This window comes from Cuculus canorus, chromosome 20 (genome assembly GCF_017976375.1).
Source record: "Cuculus canorus isolate bCucCan1 chromosome 20, bCucCan1.pri, whole genome shotgun sequence".
Taxonomy (NCBI): domain Eukaryota; kingdom Metazoa; phylum Chordata; class Aves; order Cuculiformes; family Cuculidae; genus Cuculus; species Cuculus canorus.
This window is the reverse complement of record NC_071420.1, coordinates 1,003,295-1,027,255: the sequence shown is the minus strand read 5'-3', so window position 1 is coordinate 1,027,255 and position 23,961 is coordinate 1,003,295. Positions and strand designations below refer to the sequence as shown.

The 23,961-nt window shown below is 47.5% G+C and overlaps 1 protein-coding gene across 25 annotated transcripts in view; it reads right to left on the bottom strand.

Moving 5' to 3' along the window:
- The window catches only part of MSI2 (musashi RNA binding protein 2), a 247,089-nt gene that overhangs the window by 91,113 nt on the left and 132,015 nt on the right, over nt 1-23,961 (bottom strand). For all 25 annotated transcript variants that reach the window (XR_008453070.1, XR_008453073.1, XR_008453071.1 and 22 more), the window contains one exon: nt 4,795-4,843. Coding sequence is in view for 20 of the 25 variants with exons in the window: in XM_054084641.1 (XP_053940616.1) it covers nt 4,795-4,843 (49 nt within the window). In the remaining 5 variants the exon portion in view is untranslated. The remainder of the gene's footprint in view (nt 1-4,794; nt 4,844-23,961) is intronic.

Genomic DNA, 23,961 nt, shown 5'->3' with positions numbered 1-23,961 from the left:
CGCCCAGCACAGGCAAAGCGCAAGGGCAAGGCAGCCGCCCTGCCCAGCCCCGGCCGTTCGACCTGCCCGCCAGCAAATTGGTATGCTTTCTGGAGCTCCCTTCCATAATGAAGTTAGAAGGACATCATCATGTTGCCAGGCTCCCTTCAACCCTCAGGATCAATAACTAATGCTGAACTCCAGATTTTATCTGCACTTCGCAAGGGTAACAAAATAACACCACCCTCTTTTTTTATTTCCAATTACTAAACCCTTTCGAGACTGACCCAGTAATTTTCAGCTCTATGAAATTCTAGGCAGTGAAAAATGTGATGAAAGCGATCTTCCAGAGTGTGTGGCAAACTTCTGTGTGTGGTTTTCTTCCCTGCACAGAAGTGCAGCAGTACAGTGCAAGGTACAGAAACAGAGGATCCCCAGCACTTCTTTTCCAACAAGAAACAGCTTCTTAACTGAGGGCATCTTCTAAGCACTAGATATCGCCGCTGTCTCAACTAAGTGGCCAACCTAGGAGGAGAAACCTTGCAAGAAGTCACCACATCTCAATAGAGCCAGGGACTGTTTTGCCTACAATACTGCAGAAATTAATTGAATTAAGTCCTTACCGATTTTCTACCTTGCCTTTAATATATCTAGACAGATAGGCATGAAATGCAACAGCTCTGCATCTTGCTTGCCTTAGAGAATATCCAGGAAAAGTTAGACATTAAAACAGAAAGAAGATACCAGCAGTGGCACCAATGTGGTTAGCCTGATGACATTTAAAATGTTATAAAAGTTATGTGCTCCACTGGCAAGGCATGAAGTTTTACTTTGGGGGGGAGGTCTCAAGCCTTCCCAAGGTACTAATAAAACTGTTCAACAATGAGCAGTTGCAAAAATTCCTCTTACTATGTCCAATTACATCCATGCACTTGCACAGATTGTTGGTCTCGTGCCACACGTGTGGGCAAGTGACCGGCTACCGGAATACACACACACACACGTGCCAGAATTATGTCAACAAATACTCTCAATTTGCTTGCAAGGAAATTCATCTCGCCTTCTAGCAGTAGGGATTGAATTTTAATACTTTTCCTTTCCCCTGCCTCCGTTGATTATTCCAGGCATAGACTAACTACAGTAAACCACAGCAGATATTCTAGCTGCCATTTCTCCTTCCCTTGGCTAATTTGAAGATACAGATTGCAACCCACAAGTGGTTTTAAGAATTGCCATTAACACTGTTGCTGCACGCTACCGCATTTTAAACATGTTTCCAACACAATCAGAATGTCACAATTTGTAAAATCTGGGGTGATTTTGTAAACGATTGATGCAGCAGAACTCACTTCATCACAACAGCTTGTGGCCGGTTCATTAGCCTGATTAGCGGTAGCTACCTGTACAGAGAAGGCAAAAATGCCGGAAAAGCCTTGAAAATTCAAGTGGGAAGATGACGATGGCTCTCTACCCTGCATTTTATACTTGTTTCTTCCTCCCACCTGTACTTGGCAGAGGTAAAGAGACAGAGCGCAGTGTTTCATGCCTCCCCAGCAGCTGCTCCCGTCACAGCAGCGCAGCCGCTCGGCACTGGCTGGGCTTCACCAGCTCGCAGGAATTTTGGCCTCAAAAGTAAGCAGTGTTGTCCTTCACCCAGCAAAACTGTAAGCCTGTTCCCTGCGAAACTGCCTCACAAACAGAGCTGACCCTCCTTGTGCCAGAGAACTCCCTTATTTGCCAGGAGTGGGGAGAGAGAGACTCCAGCCCACCCTGGTGCCTGGAGGGCACGAGCGAGTGGAGCAGACCCAGGTCTGGAGCCTGACACTGGTGGAGCATACGGGAGGTGCGGGTAACATCCCCTCCACCCAAAGCATCTGGAGTCTGCTTTTGGTCCTCTTGGATTCTTAATTCCTCCCCTCTGAGATCTCATCTAGGAGCTTACACAAGAATTCTAATGTGAAATGTTATTGCTTCTATGTATAAAAAACAAGCTGTAAAAAACTGCAACAATAAACTAAACTCACAGAATTACTGAAGGAAAAGAAGGAAGACCTGTTGCCTCTCATCTTCAACACACAGTGCGGAGAAAAAGCCCCATCAAACACAAGGTTTGATTCTAGCTAAGATGCCTGCCACATCTGCAGCCCTCAGCTCCAGCAGTTATGGTCCTTTTCTCCAGATAAGACAGGAGGGATGCTTCAGAAGGATGAACCATCCTCGGGAGCTTATCGCTCAGGTTCACACCTGATAGCAGGGCTCCCCAGTGTGCTATTCCAGCTTCCCCTCAGAGCACAGAAAAGCTGAACCAGAGCTGCCAGAGCAGAGCTCAGCACTAGGAGAGCACAAACACCAACGCTTCCCGGTGCCCTCGCACCTTGGAAAGTGCTTACAGCAGCACAGTGGCACCAGCAGGGGACAGAGGAGGGATCACCTTGAGGTGCGTGGGGAATCGATGAGCGTCCTGCTTGCAGGAAGCAGAAGGAAGAACTAACACACCTTTGCTCTATTTTTAATGTCCCTGCAGAGTCTCCTGCCTGCCCTGGAAGCGAAGCTCAGTCAAGGCAGGCACAAGCTGGTGTAGAGCTCACCAGAGAGCTCGGTAGGCAGGAACAGAGCTCGCTTGCAGGCACTGCGGGAACAAATCTCCAGGATTTGGGTCATTTCAGCAAAAGGAGATGTTTCTCCCTCTGCCTCTGGAGGAGAGCCCTTCTCTGGGGACGAGGCAACCTGTGCTGTGGGAGAGGCTGACATCTCCCAGGATGAGTTGTCCATGTGGAGTCCCCAACTCCTTGGAGAAGGGCAGCAGAGACTAGTTCTGTGGGGTGACAGAGGCAAGGACGCAAAACCGCAGGTCAGGGAGTTGCAAATAGAGCTGCAAAAGCCTCTGAAGGAAAGGGTGTGGGATGAACACCAGGACGTTGCCGGCCTATCTGACATACACCGCATAAACATGCCGGGTGAAGAAAGAGTTTAAGAGTAGAAAACAAAGTGTACAAACAGAAGCAGGCAGAAGACTCGCTGAAGCACATTCGCAGGAGCCAAATCTGTTGAGTACGTGCCTTGCTGGCACCAGAGCCTCGCGGTACCTCTGGAGCCCCACGAGCAGATCCCATCAGAGTGCGGATGTGGAGCCTTTGTGTCCGGCACAAACCCACCACATAACGCAGCTCTTAAATGCAACAAAGAACACGTCAAGAACCTGAATGGAGAAGGGTATTTATGGCCCATTTAATGGTGGTTGTGAAGAGAAGGCTGGAAAATTCCTTGGATAGAAAAGGAAGTTGTCAGGGGTTGAACTTTTTAAACTATGTAAGAGTTCTGAACATTCGGTTCCCATTACAAAACTGATGGGCACTGGCTGTTCACATGCTTTCCCCGGCTCTGAAGAGCTTATCTTTCCAAGCAAGTCTTTAGCTCACTGCTGCTGAATTTTCCAGGGTACTATGATCCCTGACTTCAGAGAGGGATTACTGCCTGGGAGGGAATTGCTGGAGGGAGGGAATGTTATCCTGGAGGTCCGCCTGACTTACCCAGACATCCACACGCACTAAGTTGCTTTTTAAATCACATATCAGAGCAATGAATAATTTCAACAGTGCTAGGAGGTCAGGTAAGGACCCTGCCATGGAGATGAAGATCAGGTGAGGTGGCAGCGACCAGGCACTCTGGGCTGCTCCTCTCAACCGTTTCCAGGGCTCCCATCACTGCCTGGCAGGGCACAGGCTCTTTTACACCTTCTGGCAGCCTCTCTAAACAAACGGGCTACAACAGCACTCCAAGGAGCAGACACATTCGTGGCTGGGACAATAACCAGATCAATCAAGAGAGCCCCACAAAAGGGCCAGGGAGTGACGGGCCAGGAAGTGACAGGCAGGCAAACGACAAACCTTGGGCTACACGTCCACGCCATCACATGGGGGCAGAAGTCACAGGCTGCGATGGCTCCAGACACAGACTGTGTTAAAGCAGGGAGACTGGTAAAATCAAGTTAATTTGGAGAGGAGGGAAGAGGGACTTGGAGCCTGTCCCCAGTGCCGTTTCTGGTGCCAATGTGGGTGCCCAGGTACATTTACTCCCCTGCAGCTGAATGGAGTGGCTGCCAGGCTGCTCTCTGCCTGGAGCTCAGCATCTCTGCTGCTGCGATAACGTGAACCGCTCACCGAGAGACAAAGGAGCATCATTTATTTCCACTGAAAGGAATGGCTGTAACACTGAAAATAATCCTCAGTTCATTTCACAGAACTGTACAAGCAGTGATGAAACCTTGTCTCTCTTGTGAAATATGTGCAGGGAAATTCCTCTTTTGGAGATCCTGCTTATTCTGAGCTACCATTGCTGGAGGATGAGCAGTCCTCAGCTTCAAAACTCCACCACACTTGAAACCTCAGTGGAGAAGTTTAGCACCTTAATTTCCTGGTGTCTCAGCTTAACTGGCCTTATGCCCAGCTTAATCCAACATTATACACCTTGGTACAAACCCTCTGCTCCCTGCAGCCTCACCACATCCAGCTCCCTGGGCTTTATTATCTCCAGCATGGAGCCTTACAACTGTTCTCCCAAAGATAAGCCATTAGACTGACCAGAAAAGTAATCTCTAGTAATAAAATCCAGGTGACATGCAGCATTACAGGCTGAACAGCCTTTCCTTCACAACATCTGCAGGACAGGAAGGGCTATCTCAAACACAAATGGCTCTGCTCATTTAGCATCACTGCATTTAGCCACTGGGTCATTGTGGTGACACTGATTTTTGACTGTGCTCACCATGCAGACGCTGTCACAAAATGTGATGTCAGAGCTCCCATTCTCTCTTACCTCTATGCCTGTTGGTCGTCTTGTCAAACATAAGCATGGCGTCCTCTACCTGCAAGACAGAAGAGGGGAGATGCGGGCTTTAAACTCTGGCTGCACAGTTCACAAAGGCACAACAGACAAACTGGGAAGAGGAGACAAAGGCAGGAGCAGCCTCAGCTCTGGTACAAACGAAGCATCACATCTCTTTGCTCAGAGTCAACTCCTCCTTTCGGAAGTCTGCTGCTTTCAACACACATCCTGGCTGGCATTTGATCCTAATGCGGAAAAGTGAACATTAAAAGCTCTGTTGCCCTAAAAAGTCAAGTATCTAAGGAGCAATTCTACCTCTTGCTGGTCCCTGTCTGTGCCTCATCTCGGGCTTTTTCCCTATTGTAGGGAGATAAGAAGGGCCAAGAGAAGAACTGTGGATGCAAATCGAGCCCATGACTTCTCCAAATTAGAGTCACTGTCCTGGCTGAGAATGAGGAGGTTTCAATGAGTGTAAGCAGGGTAAAATCCGGTCAGCCAAGAAAGGTATTCAGCGGTTTTCAAAAGGTCTTTTGAAAAGCTAGAGGAAAGAGGGGAGAGGGAGGAGGGAGAAAGTTTAATTCGCATCAGGCTTGGCATTTCCACTCCAGAAGAGAGATGACTGATGAAATGTATTGAAGTGCAACCAAATTGCTTTCAATTTTCATTACCATTTGCATGATTTATTCCACCTCCATTTAAACTGCGCAGCCACACCTAAAATTTTACACTTATTTGAGAAGGATGTTGTGCTGGGGTTTATTTTCCAGCATTATCACATGTTAAGCTGTTGCTCCGGGGCTGCAGGAGCTCGGGCAGGTCAGTCCTGCGTGCTGCTGAAAGCGGCCTGGGCAATCTTCCTGAAAAGAAATTACAGACGTGCCATTCCCCGCTTTAAACTAGAGGCTGATGAAACCTGTCTCACCGCTAAGTTGCAGGAGATGTTGGGGGAAGGGAAAGGATCTTCAAAGAAAAGATTTTATTCTTTAAGACTCCACTGGTTACCTGTAGGTTGGGTTTTTTTTGTTCATTCAGGTGGGTTTTTTAGGTCTTTTCCCCAGTAATTTTTATGACTCTCCCATGTTCTCATATTCCGGCTTTCTATAAATCATTTATTTAGGGTAAATGACTTACAACGCAGTTACACGCTCTCTTCACCTTACATAGTGCCACCAAAGGCTCCACCTTCCACCCCAGCTGCCCCTGCCTGCTCTGTGCTGACCTCTTTCTTTCTGCCAACACCTTTGCACAGCAGATCAAGCCAGGGAACTGCTCCAGGTTAAAATGAACCACACTTTCTCTTCCAGGTTAGTTTTAAAGTCAGAGCAGTTTCCCAGCACAGCCGAACCAACGCTTGTGCTGATGCAAGGGACAGGCTGCTGCAGAGGGCAGGGAAGCAGCATCCCACAGGAAGGTGGGACTGCTTTCAGTAGCTGGGCCAGCTTCTGCTGCTTTAACGGGATCCTGGAATTACAGAAGGATTTGAAAGCTCGCACTTGGATAAAAGTCATGGTTCAAGCAGTATAGTTTGCCTGTAGTCCTCTTACACAGGGGAGCACACATCCAGCCTGCTTCTGTGCAGAATTACAATCTCAGTCTCAACTGGGCAGCAACATATTTTGGGAAGGTGGTAAAAACACAGCTTGAACCTCTCTTAACTATGGGACTGAAATATGTTCCAGGAGGTAGCGAAAAAATACAGTGCAGCAAAACCTTACATGATGCCTAAACTCATCTCTGTTTAAAACCTGTCTCTGGTTAACTTGTTCTTAACTTTGTGAAAGTGGTTTGCAAAATGTTTTAGCAACTGCCTGGGATGGTGGAGCACAGCATTACTCCTTGACACCCATCTTGAATGAGACCTAAATGTGCTGAAGCACTGAAAAAAATCAAATCATGTTAAGCACAGAGCCATTTGTCCTGCTGTCTTTCTTCACGCCAAGGAAGAAAACCCACGAGTATAAGCAATACCAGGAGGCAGATAAGGACAGCGCTCCACTTCACGCTGCCACCACCACTTATCTCTGCTCCAGGGTTACGTTTGCACAGCAATCTTTATTTTTCACTCTCAGAGGTCTTGGCCTCACTGGAACCACCAGTTACAAGTCATACCTAAAGCTGTTTCTCTGAGCATCATGGCTATCTCTGCCTTGGTCCATGCAACCATGCTGACCACCTTTTTGTCCCCACACCAACTGCTGTTGCAGATATTTTAACGCGCAACTCTTCCAGCATAACCTTTCTGCCTCAAATCCTGTACCAGAGCCTGGAGAGGTCTCAGACACATGGCAGCAGAGACCCCACCAACCCAGGGAGCTCCTCTAGCCCTGACCCAGAGGCTGCCACTGGAGGAGGTGAGGAATGCTCTGGGTTCAGGTCCCGGTCATACTGGAGATCTGTTGCTTTGGTTGCCTCTCCCACCTGCACAATGGGAATTGTCGTCTCACCCACCAGATACACATCCTCTGGTCAAACAACTTTTTCTGTCACATGCGCTAAGGCCCCCTGAATGATGATCTTGTCAGAGATCTGTTTTATGTAAATAAATCCTTATTAGCAAATTACAAATGCAGCCTGCATGTGCTAATCCAGGAGATCTCTCCCATGCTGGCTGGGACCCTGAGGAGCATGGATACCCCAGAGGTGGGTGCTCCATCCCTCCAAGCAGCAGTACCTACTTCTGGGATCAGAACCAGGTGCGCGATCACCTACAAAAGGGTCAGCCCTGCCAGTTCACATCTGAAAACACGCAAGGGGAAAGCAGCTCTGCAGCCGGGTTTCAGATGTGGACCAGGCATACCTTTAAGAAAAAATAATCAGTAGGGTGTTCTTTAAGCCAGCTGGTGCCCTTTCAACAATGTCTAATTGGTTATCTTTTCTGTTTCCTAAGGTCAGAACATTTTATCTCCGTCTCTGCCCTTTCTGAGTTTACCCCACCCTGCGTTATTTTTTAGGGCAGCTATTGTAACAGAAGAATAGCCGCTTTCCTCCATAGTCCGGTGACACAATGAGACTTCTTGAAACCTCATGAATAGATGAAGTGCAACGGCAAAAGGAAAATTCTATTAACGCTTTGCAAAATCAAACATCTAAGAGGTGGTTAGACAAGCAAGAGAAGCAAATCAATATGGAGAGGGCAGAGCGCTTAGAAAAACTTTTCACCAGTTGCAAAAAGGTGGCGAGGGTCTGGGAGGGAGGGGGAGAAAGAGACTTATTAATTCAGAAAACCCATCAATGGTATGGAAATCTGGCAGAACAGCAAGAACAGAAACTAGAAGAATTTGAATATACAAAGGGCTGAATAGAATGAGAAAACCACACTGCCTCAAACACACAGCCCGTTTCTCACGGTTCTCTGTGAATCAAACACAAGCAGCTTGTTCAAGTTTTCATCAAGGAGAAATAAGGGACACAGTCAAGGTCACCGGCAGCAAACCCCGTAGTAAGCAAATTGATCCCTATTTCAAGGGAAGGGAGAAAAAAACAACCCACAGATGAAATTCAAGTAGATTCGGGAGCTGTGACTGTCCAACAGTTAACCCCCTCCTCCAACGCCACGTTCCCTTGCTCGCCCAACGTTTTAAAGATGCCCTAACAGCAAGTTTTCCAGGTCTCAACTCAAAATGTGCAGCTGGCACTTTGCTTACAGAACAGAAGTTAGTTTTCTCCAGGGGTAGAAACAAGACTGGAAGATGGAATGGCCACCTCCAAGGATTGGCTGGGGTGCACCCAGGACCGACTGCCTACCACACGCTGCCAGCTGAACCACTACCAGCTACAAAAGTGGCCTCCTGTGAGCACGTTCTCTTGGCAGAGCGAAACACAGCACATGGCAAAGAGCAGAATTTCTGCAGTCCAGGTGTGAGACAGCGAGCCACCAGGCAGAGCCACGTCCCACCCAGCGCACGCAGAAAGCTCCTGGCAGCCCCAGAATTTATATCTCTCTTCAGATGTAGCATGGCTCGATCCGGAGGCTTAAAGGAGCTGATTAATTTGAACTAATTATTGGCATCAAATGGGAGCATATTACAAAATGAACACAGTCTTCACACTTAAAGTAAATAAAAAAAAAGAGAAAGAGACTCGCTAGATAATACCAGTGACAAACGGGCACTTAAGCCCAAGAGACTCCTCCTCTGTCCCAGCACATCCCATACATACATCCAATTTAGACCCAGTTTCTTACAGAAAGCCTAACTAATGGGCTTTAGTTTATTTAACGTTTTTTTTTTCAATCCACTTGGGGCTCTGAGAAAAGGAAGGGCTACACCACTTCTTTAATCACTGCCTGGAAGGAGGAATAGGGGAGAATAGGAGGAAAGAAAAAAACCTGGAGAAGCCAAAGGCTTTAATAATCCTAACAGTTCCCAGGGTTGTTTAAAATATGCTCAACCAGTTCACAAAAGGCTCCACAGAGATAAATGTATTTGATTTTCTTCCACTTTAATGGAGGCATACATTTAAAGCAACAAAACCAGGGTGACCTAAATAAAATGACTATTAATTGTACTCAGGAAGACTCTGAATTTAATGCAACTGATCTAACCCGGCACAAGAACACACAATATTCTCCATTTGTTCCTCCTCTCTTTTTGGCGGGGCAGTGTGTAGCAGTCAGAGATGATCGAACCTTGTGCGAGCCCAGCGTTGCTCACACCTTAACGAACAGCCCGACTGCTCTGCAAAGGCCAGCAGCGACCCAGAGAGCTCCTGGTGGGCAGTGCATCAGCAACAGGGGCGTGAGGCTGCCACGAAAACCTAAGATGACCAAACCAGCACGTTCTCTGGAGAACTTCATGCATCATCTTATATTTCTATAACTGTAGGATGTTTGCATGGACCTGCAAACCCAAGGGGTGGTGCATGTACACGCAGCTTGTAAAGCCAGCGTTCATTTACACGTGCACAAGAGCAACAGCAGCCACTGTTTTCCATCACCAAGTTCACAGAAAAAATGGAATGGCTTGGGTTGGAAGGGACCTTAAAGCCAATCCAGTTCCAATCCCACTGCCAGGGGCAGGGACACATCCCACTGGATCAGGTTGCTCAAAATCCCATCCAATCCCATCTCTCCGGGGATGGGGCAGCCACGACTGCTCTGGGCAACCTGCGCCAGGGCCTCCCCACCCTCACAGGAGAACATCTATTCCTAAAATCTCATCTCAGTCTCCCGTCTTTCAGCTTAAAACCTGTCCCCCTCCTCCCATCCCTCCACTCCTTGATAAAGAGCCCCTCCTCAGCTTCCCTACAGGTTCCCTTGAAGTTCTTTTTACTCCATTTTGAATCATGTTTACTCATTGAGTAAAACCTCCACAGGGAAACTACCACATTATATTCAACGGATGCACAGCAGTCTTTATGCTTCACACTCCTCCTCATACAGCCCAGGGAAGCTTTTCTTGATTCAAAACCTGAGTTGCCGACACATCCAGGACAGGTTGAGATGTTCCTGTATTCCTCCTGGGAAGGAGGGGCTGTTTGTTTCTAATACTACCAAGCAGATTTGGTGCCACCTTCTCCATCCTTCCAAGGTAAGAAAGAATCAGGGCAGACAAATGAAATAATGCACTGTAATCAAACACTTTTCAGTTCAAATTGGGTCCTAGGAGAAAAGGAATTACAGAAGGATGACATTCAGCTACATACAGCTGGGTTGTGTTTCTAGCTGCTCTGTCCCCTGATCTGTAAGCTCTACAGGTCCATCCCTCTTTTAGTCTCCCAAGGAAAGCGTGCTGGATATTCTGGTCTAATTCCTCAAATTATTTATACACACTGCACAACTCCTCCAATATTTTGCTTTCTGAAGCAGAAAACCCTCTTAGCGGCTAGTAAACTGTCAGGTACTGTTATTTTAAATGCGCATGTGGAATCTAAGTGCCAGCAACGTGGCTCTGCAGATTTACAACCCCCACCCACATAAATTAAGACAAATGCATATAGCACGCCAGACAGTTAGAAAAAATGGTTCCCCCACATCAGGCCTCTGGGTTTGATTACGCTGGAATTAAACAAATAAACAAACACGTTAACCTTTTCCCATCTTTCTCCCAGGCTGCCGGTGCAGCTCCTTTCCTTGTCTGGAGGCACCCGAAGCACCCTTGCTCATCAGCTACGCCCCTTCGCTGTGGGTCTGGGTCCGCGGTGTTCGCAGCACTGTGCCCCAGCACAGATGACCACACTGGACCACAGGTTCCCAATCCAAGAGTGCGGCTGGTTTCCATTCCACCATCCCACCGCGCTCAAGCGCTCCACTCCTGTGCTCCCTCTGATGGCTGCTGTCTTGGACAACGCAAGGAGCAAACCAGAGAGCTCCAGACCTGGAAGCACGAACCACTACAGCTTCACACGGCAGCCTCAGCTGCAAGGCAAGATCCGCACCCCCTGCGGATCAAGAGTGCTTTGTGTGGTGCTCCCCAGGGGTTGGAGACACGTGAGGAGGTCCCTTGCTGAGCACTTCCCAGCGTTTCGCAGCAACACGTCACCCACCAAGGACTGACATATTATGCACCATGAAAATAATCAATGCCATACTGTGCGAAAGCAAATTCCAGTACTCGCAATCTTTCCCCCCAGCAGTCAAGTCTTCAAAAAGTCTTCTTCAGCAATTATTGCTAATGAAACTACAATTTTATTCAACACACACATATCATTGTAACTAATTTTGCTCCATCAGGGATGAAATTAAAACAGTCACTCAATCATGTTAATCTCGGGGCTCGCTTACCAGCCGTGACATGGCAAAGAGCATCCCAAATGCTTGCCAAAAGCACAGTGGCTACTCTTGGACTTCAAAATGTTCCTGCAAAACACCAGCATGTTACTCAGTGCTTATTCTACCAAGGGGGATGTAAGAATGACTAACGCTCTCCAGAAAAAACAGCGTTCCACAGCAGGGCAAATTAAAGATGACTGCATAGACAATTTCTCATTAATTCCTTCTCTGTCATGAATAATATGAAGTATTGATGAAAGCAAGGCTCTTGATCACACTCAGACCAAGTTACAAACTCTTTGAGGACTCCTGGAGTTTTCCTTTGACCTGTGGTCTCGGCTGAGCACTTTCCTTGTCCTCAAACAGATTTCCAGCACACATTAGCTAACACCATCGACCGGGAAGACAAGGTTCTTGAAAAGAAAACAACCAAAACACAGCCCAACCAACAAGAAGTCAGAAACAAAAAGGCAGTTCTCTCTTCAGCTACAGGGGCTGCTGTGCCACTACAGAACAAGCAGCAGAGAAGGCAGTGAAAACAGCAAGGGATGGAAGCCAGGCCAGTGCCAGTAAGACGGTGTAACCCCAGCGTGGGTCAGGTTTGACCCTCCACCCAGCAGCACGGCTGGTGTTATATAAAATCCCATGGACATTTTGCCAAGAGGTACGATACACCTACACAGCCAGGAGCACCACAGGGGTCCCTACAAGAAAAACAGATGCAGAGAAACCACTCCAGGAGGCAGCATTAACGACTCATCATTCACCCCAGCACTGCAGCTCTTCTCTCCTGACGAGGTGGCCCTCATCCCCCGGTCACCTGCAACACTGGGTATTTCAGGGATGTCTCCGACAGTGGAAATCAAGCTGAAGACAAAAGTGACACAGAGAGCCAGGCAAGACCATCACAGCACAACCCTCTCGGCCGCAGGGCATGTATATGTTTGCTGTGCTTTTGCAGAGACAGAATAGCCGTCCTCTGTCAGAGCAAAGCAAGCCTTGGGCTGGGTCCGAGCTCTGCAATCAAGTCCTGCAGCCAGGTCTAATTGCCCAGAACAATTTATGCCTGCCAGCGCACAGGCAGCTGTCCCTTGGGGCTCCTTAGCTTGATGGGAAAATAGGTTCCAAACTGCATTTCTGAAATGGAGTAAGAGTCAGAGGAGCCAACACGAAGACCGCATCTCAGAGAGCTCTCAGGAGCCAGCAGGACATCCCTGATCCTAGTGCCCTTCTCCCAGGCCAGCAGCACTGCACCTAATAAACGTCCAGCCGCAGTTCAGTGCTGCAAGATCCTGATGGAAAAGGGCACAGAGGGTATGTTCAACCACCCTGCAGAGGAACGTGTGACAGGGACATGGGGGACAGCAGTGGGAGGACCCATGTGCCTCAGGGCCCATTTCCTGTAGCAGAGCTGCTCCCCTCTTTCCTCTCCAGCGCTTCAGACGTCTGCCGCCACACACACAGTCGCATCCCCATCCTCAACAATTCCCTTTCTTTAAAAGAAGCACAATTTACCCTAACAAAGGACAGAAAGCAGACATCCAGGCTTGTTTCTGGGAGCAGACTGATCTAATGCCACATGATACACGTGTTTAGATGAAGCTGTAGCATTTAGTTAACAAAATGTATTGTGAATTAGAGCAGGGTCTCCATCACTGCTGTCATAAAACTCCAGTCTACATTTCTGCCACAAATCAGTGTCACAGAAATTTGTTCTGTGATCAGAGTTGGTCCGTGCTACACTACGAGACAGGGAGCGGCTGATAACTTTAAAATATATGTAAACAGCTAAAACCACTTCAGTATGCACTAAAAACCAAGACAAGGAGGGTATATGGATCTCATTCAATCTGCAGCAAGCGTTAAATAATGGAGTCCCCACTGCCACTGGAGAGGCAAGAACAGAATCTAGTTCAAAACATCTGCTGGATAGCCTCCAGACTCTCTTACAAACATTTAATTCACCCTGCCTCAAAACTTCTTTGTGTTTTAACCATCTAACAGACAAGGAAGAGGGTGGGACTAGCAGGGAAACTAAGATACAGGCATGTGAAGTGACCTGTGCATGGCCCCCGAGCCAATCACCATCCTGGAAGCCTTTGCCTTTGGTTCCCCGCCAGCATCAGGAGATCTGTCTTCCTCTCACGTGCATCCTTCTCTACCCACTTAATCAAGGTGTCCTATCTCCCTGCACACGTATACGCACAGGTCATGCATTATTTTCTAACCATTTCCCCAAAAACACAGTAATTTTAGCTGTGTTTTCTTCCGATAGCCACAAACAAATGAAGAACCTGAGCTCCAAACCTCCTCCAGCCCCGTCCCCTCCTCGGCTGCCTGAAGGAGTTATCACCAGATAGAAGCATAAGAGAAACACACAAACTAGTTTTTAAACACCTGCACAATAATTCTGAAGTGTTCTTTTGGGTTCTCATAGAGGATCTTCAAGCTTCTGCCACTGAAACGCAGGAGAACTTTTGCTCTTTTGAAAGCAAACTCCGAGTTCCATAGAACTACATCACTCGAACTGAAACCTAAATATATCAAGTATCACAAGGGTCATGGCACAACCACAAGAGCCAACAGCACTGAAGTCCATCTCAGCTCCGTTTCTCCAGCCGGTGCTCTCAGGACGAGTCTCCCCTTCCTGTCAAAGGCCCCGCAAGGTGTGTCGGGCAGGGCAAGGGCCATTCTTCTCCGTGCCGCAGGGTAGAGGCGATGCTGCCGCAGGGGCACTGGAGGAACATTGCTCCTTCAGCATTGCAGCAAGCCAGGTGCAAGGCGGTTTCTGATTTTACTTTCACGGAACATTAGCTACCGTCAGCAGAAATAATTCTTCTTCCCTTCACCGTGCTCGTTTGCATATTAGCACTGCAAAGTTGCAATCTGTTTTCTTTTCCAAACAATACTTACGAGGTGCTGCCCGTTAGGCCTGGCCAGTGCAGATTTTGGGAATCACAAGGCTGTTACAACGCCATCCAGAGTAGAGGCAGCTCCTGGTCAACACCGGACAGCTGACATGTAACTCCTTCGTCTCCTGAAGTACGTTAGCTCTACTAAGCAATGCTACTACCTAAAAAGCCAACAGATTTAAACATCTGTACTCCTTTCTGAGCTTCAGGAAGAGGGACACTGGCATTTCATTTAATTACAGCACCAGTTCAAACTCTGCCCGTCTCTGCTTTGTTGCAGCCAGAGGAGCTAGCTAGGCTGCTAGGGCACAAGGTATTTTCCATACAAAAAACTCAGGATTTACAGCTGTGGAAAAAGCTGCCTTGGACCTTGACCGCTCCAAGAGTGCCACCCCTCTGCTCGAGCCCCCAGGAGTGTCCTCACCCCTCCCACCACTCACTCCATTTGCGTGTTCCTCCTGAAGCTTGGGAGCTTGAGCCCGACTCTCCCCATGTGACACCGGGCACTCACCGCTGCCCGAGCTGCTCCTGCCTGCCGCCCGCGATGACAAGCTCACGGAGCAGGCTTCAGCAGCCCCAGCCGTCAGCTGCTGCCTCCAGCTGCCCCACCAGCCACTGGGCTTTGGGCAGAGTCCAGCCTCCTCCAGGGCTCCACATGGGAGCTGGACTCAGCAACACTCGGAACAAACAATGCTACAACCTCTCCCAGTGGAGAAGGAGCTTCAAATGTTTGCAGAGCACTTGCAGGTCCCTGGATGAAGTGTGCTACATACAGGGTGAAGTCTCTTCTTTCCAAACCCAGCATTTCCCCTATTGACTTAACACTGAAACACGTGCAGTTGGTTTGTTTACTACAAATAACCATGCTGAATAACGAGGTGTGGAGAGACCATTAAAATTCATGTGCCAGAAAAAGCATCAGGAACCATCTTGCTGAACCCCGAAGTCCAACATATTGGACTCCAAATCACACACTGACTGTTTCAGGAACAAGCCTTAATAAATGGAAACTACCTTTAAGTGTGGCTCAATTTCAAGTTAAGTCCCATTAAGCCCTTCTAAGATGTGGTTTCTGAAGACAACAATGGCATTGGCACATTTTTCTTTTAAGCACTTTCTGGAGTAAAGATGTAAGGGACTCCCTGGTCAACGCAGCACGACTGGCTGTGCCCCTGCGTTATCACACTGATCTGAGCAGAAAAGAATTTCCGGTTTAGCCAGTGACAAATATTACAGAGAAATAACCTCATCACACCCCTCTCTATCACATTTGAGAATATAAACACACAGCACTGAAGCATAGCTATGGTCTTCCTTACCCACTGAGTGCACCATCATAAACTTTGGGGCGTCAGTCAGCGCCCTTAAATACAAACCAGCTCAGAGCCTTGCCTGTGACAGAGCACGCTGAGAAAAACTCTACTCACAAGAAGCCAAAGGGTTTTTTTACAGACGCCTTTGCAGTGCAATCCCAACGCAGGCCAGACACAGGTAAACAGATCTGATTAAGACACATCCTGAGCAAAGTAACAGGATCGAGTTTAAAGAGCTTCCTGCTGCCCTTTTGTAAATACCTGCTGAATAAGTGTGAAGATAAGACAAGTATTGCATTACTGTTTCCTGATGCATGAAGGGCTTTTTTATTGCCCAGAGTTAAAAAAAAAAAAAGGCTGAACAATTGCCACAGTCAGCTCCAGCAAAGGCTCAGCTGCAAAATGAAAGTGTGGTTTATTAGCAAAGAAAAACTCATCTAAGTTTCCCTTGACTGTAATGAAAAAAAAGTTTCATTTTATTTCCTAGACCCCTTTTCCTTTTATTGTTTGGACCTACATATTAAAGAATGTTCTTCCAGGGCTAGTTCTTCCGAGTAGAACTGTCTTCCCTTGTCCTTCATCCCCAAATCAAACATAGTTTGTACCTCTACATTTAGGGATGTTTTTAATTTATGGAAAAGCCACTTGCCATCCAGACCCTTGCTGTGATACATGTTGCTGCACTCAGGAAAGGTGCCGAACTGCCGGCTCAGGAGCCCGAGGCCAAGCCCACGCTCCGCGCCAGGCTCGCAGCTGACCAAGGAAGGTAGATGGGCGAGTTCTGCCAACACAGCTCACGCCCAAATCCTTGACTCCTGTGCTGGCTGCTGACCCGGCGGCGATTCAGAGGACGGCACTCAGCCCAGGCTCACTACACCGATGAGTTAGGACCTTTTTAAAGGCTGTAGCTTGGCTCACAGCCCCCCGCACCTTGCGTATGTGCAGACACACTGCCTGCTCCAGCAGCTCACAGCACTGGTGCACAGAGAGCAAAAGAGATTTTCCTGTTGCCAAAATTAGCAGTAAAACTTGGAGAAGACAAGTCCTTGGATTTGCTTTCACAATCTGCTGACACTGAAATGGCCAGAGCTGGGAGCACAGACTCCCCTGGGCTTCCAGCCCCGCGTGCATCCTGCACCACCAGCACACATCGCTTATCAGCCAGAGGAGGAATAACACAAACGAAGCACTAGCTCTGATCGGTGTGTTTGTGGGTTTAGACTTGGCCTTCACCTCTTAAAATACACCACAAAGTCTTGATGAGAAGACAGCAGCCCAAAGCCACTTGGGGAATACAGCTTTTAAGCCTGATCACCACAGAAAAACATCGTTACCAGTGACCTTTGGGGTAATCACTGCCACCCGTCGCCCCGCGATGAGCCCAGCCTGCCTGCCGTCCCACGGCTTTACGAGATTCGGAGCACAGGGCATGAAATGCCATTTTGATCACTCAAGACCTCGGGACGCTCGCCGCAGCCTGGCCCCCTTTAATTTGAGCTCAATCAGGGAGCTCAGACTGGAGCATTAGTTTGGGCTGTCGGAATGGATTTTTAAAGTACCACCTTGATTTTATTCCCTCCAGCTCCACCCCTTCCCACTCTCCGGTCAGGCTCCTCAGCACGCTGTAATAAATGCTGGGAAAGGCAATCCACCAGGAGAACAGGCTATTAAGGCTGAATACAATATTAAAAAGAAAGCAATTAGCAGCGCTGGCTGTGGCTCAGCACAGCTCCTCTCACACCTCAGCCCCGCTCCGAGCCCCTCCAACGCGTCACGCTGTGCCCCACTGTCACATTGTTTGAAGAGAGATTTAATGCCCGCGGACCATGGTTATTGGTGGGTAAATTGAGTTTTACACGTGTCAACAACACAAGCTCTCATCAGTTTGACAGAGCCTCACTCAGACATTTGAAACTAAGGTCCAGCTGCAATTTTTAATTACCCCTGGACAGCACGGGGATTACAGACATAATCACCATTCCCAGATTTCTGGGAGCATGCTTCCACCCTCCTAAAGCCTACCGCAGAAAAAACAATGTTTTCTGTTGTGGGTTTTTCTGTTTGTTTGTTTATTTAAAACCACGTTGAAGCCATTCTACCTCCTGCATCCTACTTCCAAAATGATTTCTGGGAAAAAAAATTATTTCCTCTTTATAAATGAAAATTAAAAAAAAAAAAAAAAGAATCCTGCTCCACCCCTATCCACACAACGGGGGTTCAAGGCACAGGGTTAACTTTCAGCAGAAATGCTAAAGGCTGAGTGATCAGCCCCCTCCTTGATGCACTGAGTCCTTCCCGGGTACGGGACACTGAGCACCTTCAGGTGAAGCTGTCCCAACCTGCCATACTGACCACAGCTAAACCAGAGAGACAACGGCATCAACTTAAGGGGAACCCACCCAGCCAGGCATCCTGTCTGGTGAAATACTCTCACACGTGGGTTTCATGCAGAACACACCACTTACTCTTCATACTTCAGTCTGACTTATTATTTTAAAAGGAAGGCTTATTTTTGCTGTTGACTGAAATAAAGTGTATTTACAAGTGTTTTCCAAGGCTGCCGTTTCCACTGCCTCATCCCTCTGTGTGGGCACAGGGACACACACGATGCAGCTCCCCTCCTTGCTTCCTCAGACCCCAGCATTCCCAGGGGAGGGCGAAGAGCAGAGCATGTGCAGGTCACCTCGCTGCACAGACCTGTGTGCGCTCACCCGCCGCCAGGAAGACAGGGTTCGAAAGGAAGCTCCCACCTTTTCACTCCTCCTTCTCCCCCAAGCCCTGGAGAATAAGCACTCCTCTTCCTCTGCAGGGCCCAACCGCTGCCTTTTAACATTTTGTTTGAAACCTCTTGGCTTCAAACACTTCTTATGTCCTGCCCAAAAGCTATTTGAACGGATTACATCCCAGTGATGAATCTCTCCTAGAAACGCTAGAAGAGACTCTTGAATCACGGCAAACAGGCTCAGTAAATCAAACAAGCTGCAAAAACGGGGCAAAGGGAGGATTTTGGTGTTGAGAATAAGGTGATGGGTCCACACATCAATCCCGCATGACTGACAAGACGTCCTTCTGAGATGCATATATGTATTTTTTTAACTTTGCTTCACTGACTACACTATTATGCCGAAATAATGCAAGATACAATAATTAAGCTGCAATCTCAGTGGATTGTTCACAATGATAATTCCACCTTTGTAATTCAGCTTCAAATAAACCCCCTTTGTTCTGTCTTATTACACAGATTCTGGTATCATTCAAGTATATTAACTGTAGCCTATCACTGTCACACAAAAACGTTCCCTGAGCCATAGCAAAAGGCTCCCCAGACAAAACTTTATGTCATGTTAATCCAAGCTTTAATAACTATGAGGATATATAACTGTATTCTAATTGTGCTTTGTGTTTCTGCATACAAAAGCCACAAGATACGAGGAGTGACACAGGCAGCCTTCTTTAAACCGAGCACCCGGCTCTCATCCTGGATCCGTTTCCATTCAGAACAGCGGGGCTGGGAGCATCGGTGGGCAACGGCAAATCCCAGCTCATGCCAAGCCCAAGTCTCAGGCACAGAGGGAAAGCCGGGCTGGTGGTGCTGAGTGCTGCGGCTGTTACTGCAACAGAAATTAATACCCTCTAAAATAGCACTTAAACAGGGATAATCAGTATTATGGAAATTGTACATATTTAATTCTGGAGTGTCTGCTGAAAACATTACATGATAAAGAACCATAGCAAGCAAAGCATTCATTTTGCATCCAACACTTAAAATAGGCAAAGGAAAAAAAAGGGAAAATAAAAAGAAAGGAAAATAACCTCAAAACAAGAAATAAGATTCATAAATTTGTAAGAGTGCATTTTCAAGTGCTGGCTGCAAGCTGTTTTTAACGAGTGGAAGGCTCGGTCCCATCCACAACAATGCTGAGGCGCGAGTGTTCTCCACCCTGTCCTGCTTGTGCTTTGGCTAACCCAGTTTTAAGTGTCTTGAGAAATGAGATTTATACCCCGTCCCCAAGAAAGGTCACAGAGCTGATCTTCCGACTCAATCCACAGCAGGCTAAAAGTGGCCGGATTTTAACCTTGCTGCTCCAGCTGCGGGACACAGGCCTCTTCCGTTCTTCCTTATTCTCATCTCTAACTGTTTTCTACTTCAAGCTTACTCATGTTATTACTGGAAAATTTCCTTCAATGTAGTAAATTCAAAGCTGACCCAACAGGAAAAATATGGAGGGGACAAAAAAGAAAACATGTAGGGAGGAAAAAGGTACAGCCAGTGCCTGGTTCCAGGTGAGAAGACAAACCAAGGCCAAGAGTAAACCCACCCTGACGCACAGACCTCACACAGGGCTTGGTTTTCCCTCTGCCCAGTGGCGCCCATTTGTTCGGCCTTCTCTGTAAGGCTCAGCAACATCTCACCTCGCTGCTCCCTTCCTCCAGTCCTCTTTGCTAAGAGCAGGGGAGACTCTTTAGAGGAACTCCTGTAATGATTAGCCCAAATGCTACCGAAACTCAGGGACAGATGACGGTTTCCCTTCCTGTGCACTCACCGTCGCACCTCGAGGGCTTTCCCAGCACTTTAATGCCAGGAGAATATGAGTAAAGGAAATAAATATTTTACCTTATTTACTTGTTACTGATTTATTACTCTCAAGTACCATAAAGGGTCATTTTGTAATATCATAAAACCAGAGCCATATTTTATGTTAAGCTCATCAACAACCTGAGTGCGATATTACATTTCTCCACATGAGGAGCTCTGATGGGCTCTGCAAAACACCCTGCTAAGGTAACGAAAGCTGTCTGCCAGGATACTGCCCTTTCAGCCTCTCCTAACGCTGCATCACCAAAACCTGTAAGAGCTTATTATCTATTAGTTTTTAAGTTATTCTGATGGACTGCCTCTCCAGCAAATCCTTGCAAAAAAAGCCAATTTCAGGGACCAACGTGCAGTTATTGTTAATGGCTCCATCCTTTCATGTTTGGTGCTGGCGCTCCCCGGTCCTCCACATAGCATTTTGTTTTCAAGACTCAGGCCCGTTTCATCACAGATTAAACCAAGAGATTCAGAGTTTAAAAACACTGATCATCTCCTTTGGCAGCCAACTCTCCAAGACCTCTCCCGAGCGAAGCAGAAGGGAAGCTCCTCACCCATGGCCCTCTCTGCAGGCACCCTCCCACCCCAGCTGTCAGTGACCTCCTCTTGTTTGATGCGGGACTTGCAGACTTTCTCCATCTACACTCTGAGTCCCCAGGGAGATCATAAGGATCAAACCCACATCTGTCTCAAGTGTCAGAAATTCGAGAACAGCTCCTGCAGCTCCCTAGACTCTAATTAGGTGGCATCTTCCAAACGCTTCCCGGAGTAAGCCCAAAAGGTATGAGATGCTGTACATCTTAGTGACAGGAGGTTCTGTTTATTGGTGTGATTTAGCCTTAGATAAACCTGGAAAACTTCACTGTATGTGTTACAAAAATAAAGACAAGTTCAAAAGAGATTAAAGGAAACCCTTAGAAAATGTTGGTTTCACTCTTGAAGACACAGCGTCCACCACAGTGACCAAGAAGGGGTCAGGCAGAGTTGGACTGGGGTGGAAAACAACTCACCTCTCATACTCTGTTTTTTTAATTTCTCCCACCTCAAGAGAAAGGAGCACTGAAGACGGACAGGCAATACAGCGATGGGACCGAGGTGCTCAGAAGACAACAGCAAACCTTCACCACTGCAGAGACGCAGCAAATTGGTTCCATTTGGCCAACGCAGAGAAACAGTGTCTCTGTTCCTGCGCTCACAGGGGACCCTCAGGGAACACCAGCACACACCTACCGGCACAGGCTTTCCTATGTTGCCCTGCCACCACGCAACTCCTCAACCACTTTCCACGGGAAATCAGAAGCAGTCTATGAAAGCAGTGAAGCTCAAAGAGAACAGGAGAACAAGTCAGATGGAGAAGCCACCTTTCTCCCGGTCCCTGCCTCGCATGGCTTCTGATGTTCCACAACCCACGATCTCCAAATCAGGGAATGCCCTTGAAGTTCCACCAGACTCTAAACAGAACCCAGCTGAGAATTTTACATTATCCTGCTGACACCACAGCCTCTTGGTTCCATATTTTGAGGCTGTTTTCTACAACATGTTTTAAAAATGAAAATGAACAGTCTTGTGTAAATCACAAGACTCTAGGAACTGCAGTATTCGGAAGAAAAAAAATATCACTAAACAGCCTGAAATTCGTGATAAATTGTGAAATTTGGCAGCACCCATCTGACAATGTTTATCTTTTTCCCCCAAAGTTGTACTATGCTGAACATTAGATCAAAACAGTTTTCTTTGGCAGACACAGGTTCTGCTCTGCACTCCCCTTCTCCCTGACACACCATATGGACCACTCTTAATGAAATATATTTAGAGGGATACCAAGCTAGCTCAGCACGGGTGTAGGCACTGTTGCTCTAGAAGTCAAAGACTGAAAAACATCACGTATTTTGAACTATCACTTTTGATTTAGAAGTCCTTAAAAGTGCAGTCAGTAAGCTCAGATTAAAATACCAAATAAAGCTGTAGTGATATAAAACACATACATATAAAGGCAAAATTACTGCTACTTTTACAGAATGTCTCTAAGCAGCCTGCTATAAAGAGAGCCCAGAGAAATGAGAAAAGCTGGCTTGGACAGTTTCAGTACAGAAGAGATAACAAGACAAGCAGAAATTTATTAAAAAGCAAGAGGTGTCTTTTCTACAGCAAGATAGGAAGGGTATTTCCAAGATTTCTAATATGTTGGGAATGTGACAGGCTATTCAGGGAGCTCACTGACGGATCATTTACCTGTGGATGGTCAGTGACCTGTGGGTGCTCCGGGTGCCCATGGCAAGCACAGACCCTGTTTGGCTGTGGCACCCGTGACAGGGAGCCCTGCAGCACTCACGCGCCGGCAGCAGCACCCGGTGCGACAGCAAAGACCCCCGTGTGGGATGCGCCAGGCCCAGCAGGGCCCCCGAGCACAGCAGGGCTCGCAGAGCTTCAGACGAAAGGCTGCTGGCCAAGATGCTGCACTCCTCCTCAGCTCTTCAGGCACGATCCACAGTGGGTACAAACCAGCAGCACTCCACAAGCATCAACCAACTGATACCATTAAATGACAGCAACTTGGAGCCCTAATTCACACCTGTGGACCGTGGCCAGCACGGGGGCTCCTGCAGGAACTGGGGCCAGACCCCGAGGCAGTTCAGCACAGCCGCCCCCACCCTGGGGGCATTGGGCTCCACGAAGGCACTGTGCACCCAAACACAAGAGTCTATTTTTTCCCAATGACCAAATTATCCACCTACGAGCCCAGCAACTCCATTGGGATTTCTAGCGACTTAAAGGAAATCTGCCAGTAATCCTATCAGCAGCAAGGCAGGAGCCTTTGCAGCAGAACAAATCTTTTAAGAGCAAAGTGCTTTTATTTTGGGGAAAAGATCTGTGTCAGGTTGTTTTTAGTTTTGGATTTCCTCTCTCCCTCTTCTTTCCTCCTCCTGGAGGAAGAGGCAGGATGGACAGGCACTATCTAAAAAAATCTTGCAGCGTAATGTCAAGATCAATATGTTGACCTAACAAGTAATGCCAGCTTTAGTAGTGTCTTAATGATGTGATCATTATCTTCTTACCTGAAGTGCAGCAGCAGTTAGCACGTGTGCCAGCAGGAAGACTTAAGACTATTCTGTGCAAAAGAACACAAATACTTCCCCATTTGCACACAGATATTCTCTGCAGTTGGTGTCTTGCGGGGAAAAAATTAGCTACCCATGCTCCTGAACATTCACAGTGGGCTCAATTAACCAAGCACAGCGACAAGATACCACTGTCATGGAACAGTTGTTGTTTTCCTCTGGGTAATGCAGCCTTCCAGGCTCCGGGTCATTTGTACCAAAGACTCCCAGATTTGCCTTAGTGCGCTCAGATGTGGCTGGGAGCTCGCATGGTGTGCGGAGGCGGCAGGGAAAGGCACGATGCCAGTCTGGAGTCCTGTGTCTGACTGAATATACCTGGATTTGATGACCCTGGTGGATTCGCTCTGCCCCATGTCCCATTTGTCTAGGAAACACTCAGTGTTTCTGTTAAGACACAATAGCATTACAGAGATCGTCTTACCTGGCTGCTGTACCCAAGATAACTCAGAAGACTCATACTTTCCAAAAAGATTGGTTTTGTAATGAAACTGAGTCTCAGCTACGTTTTAAAGTT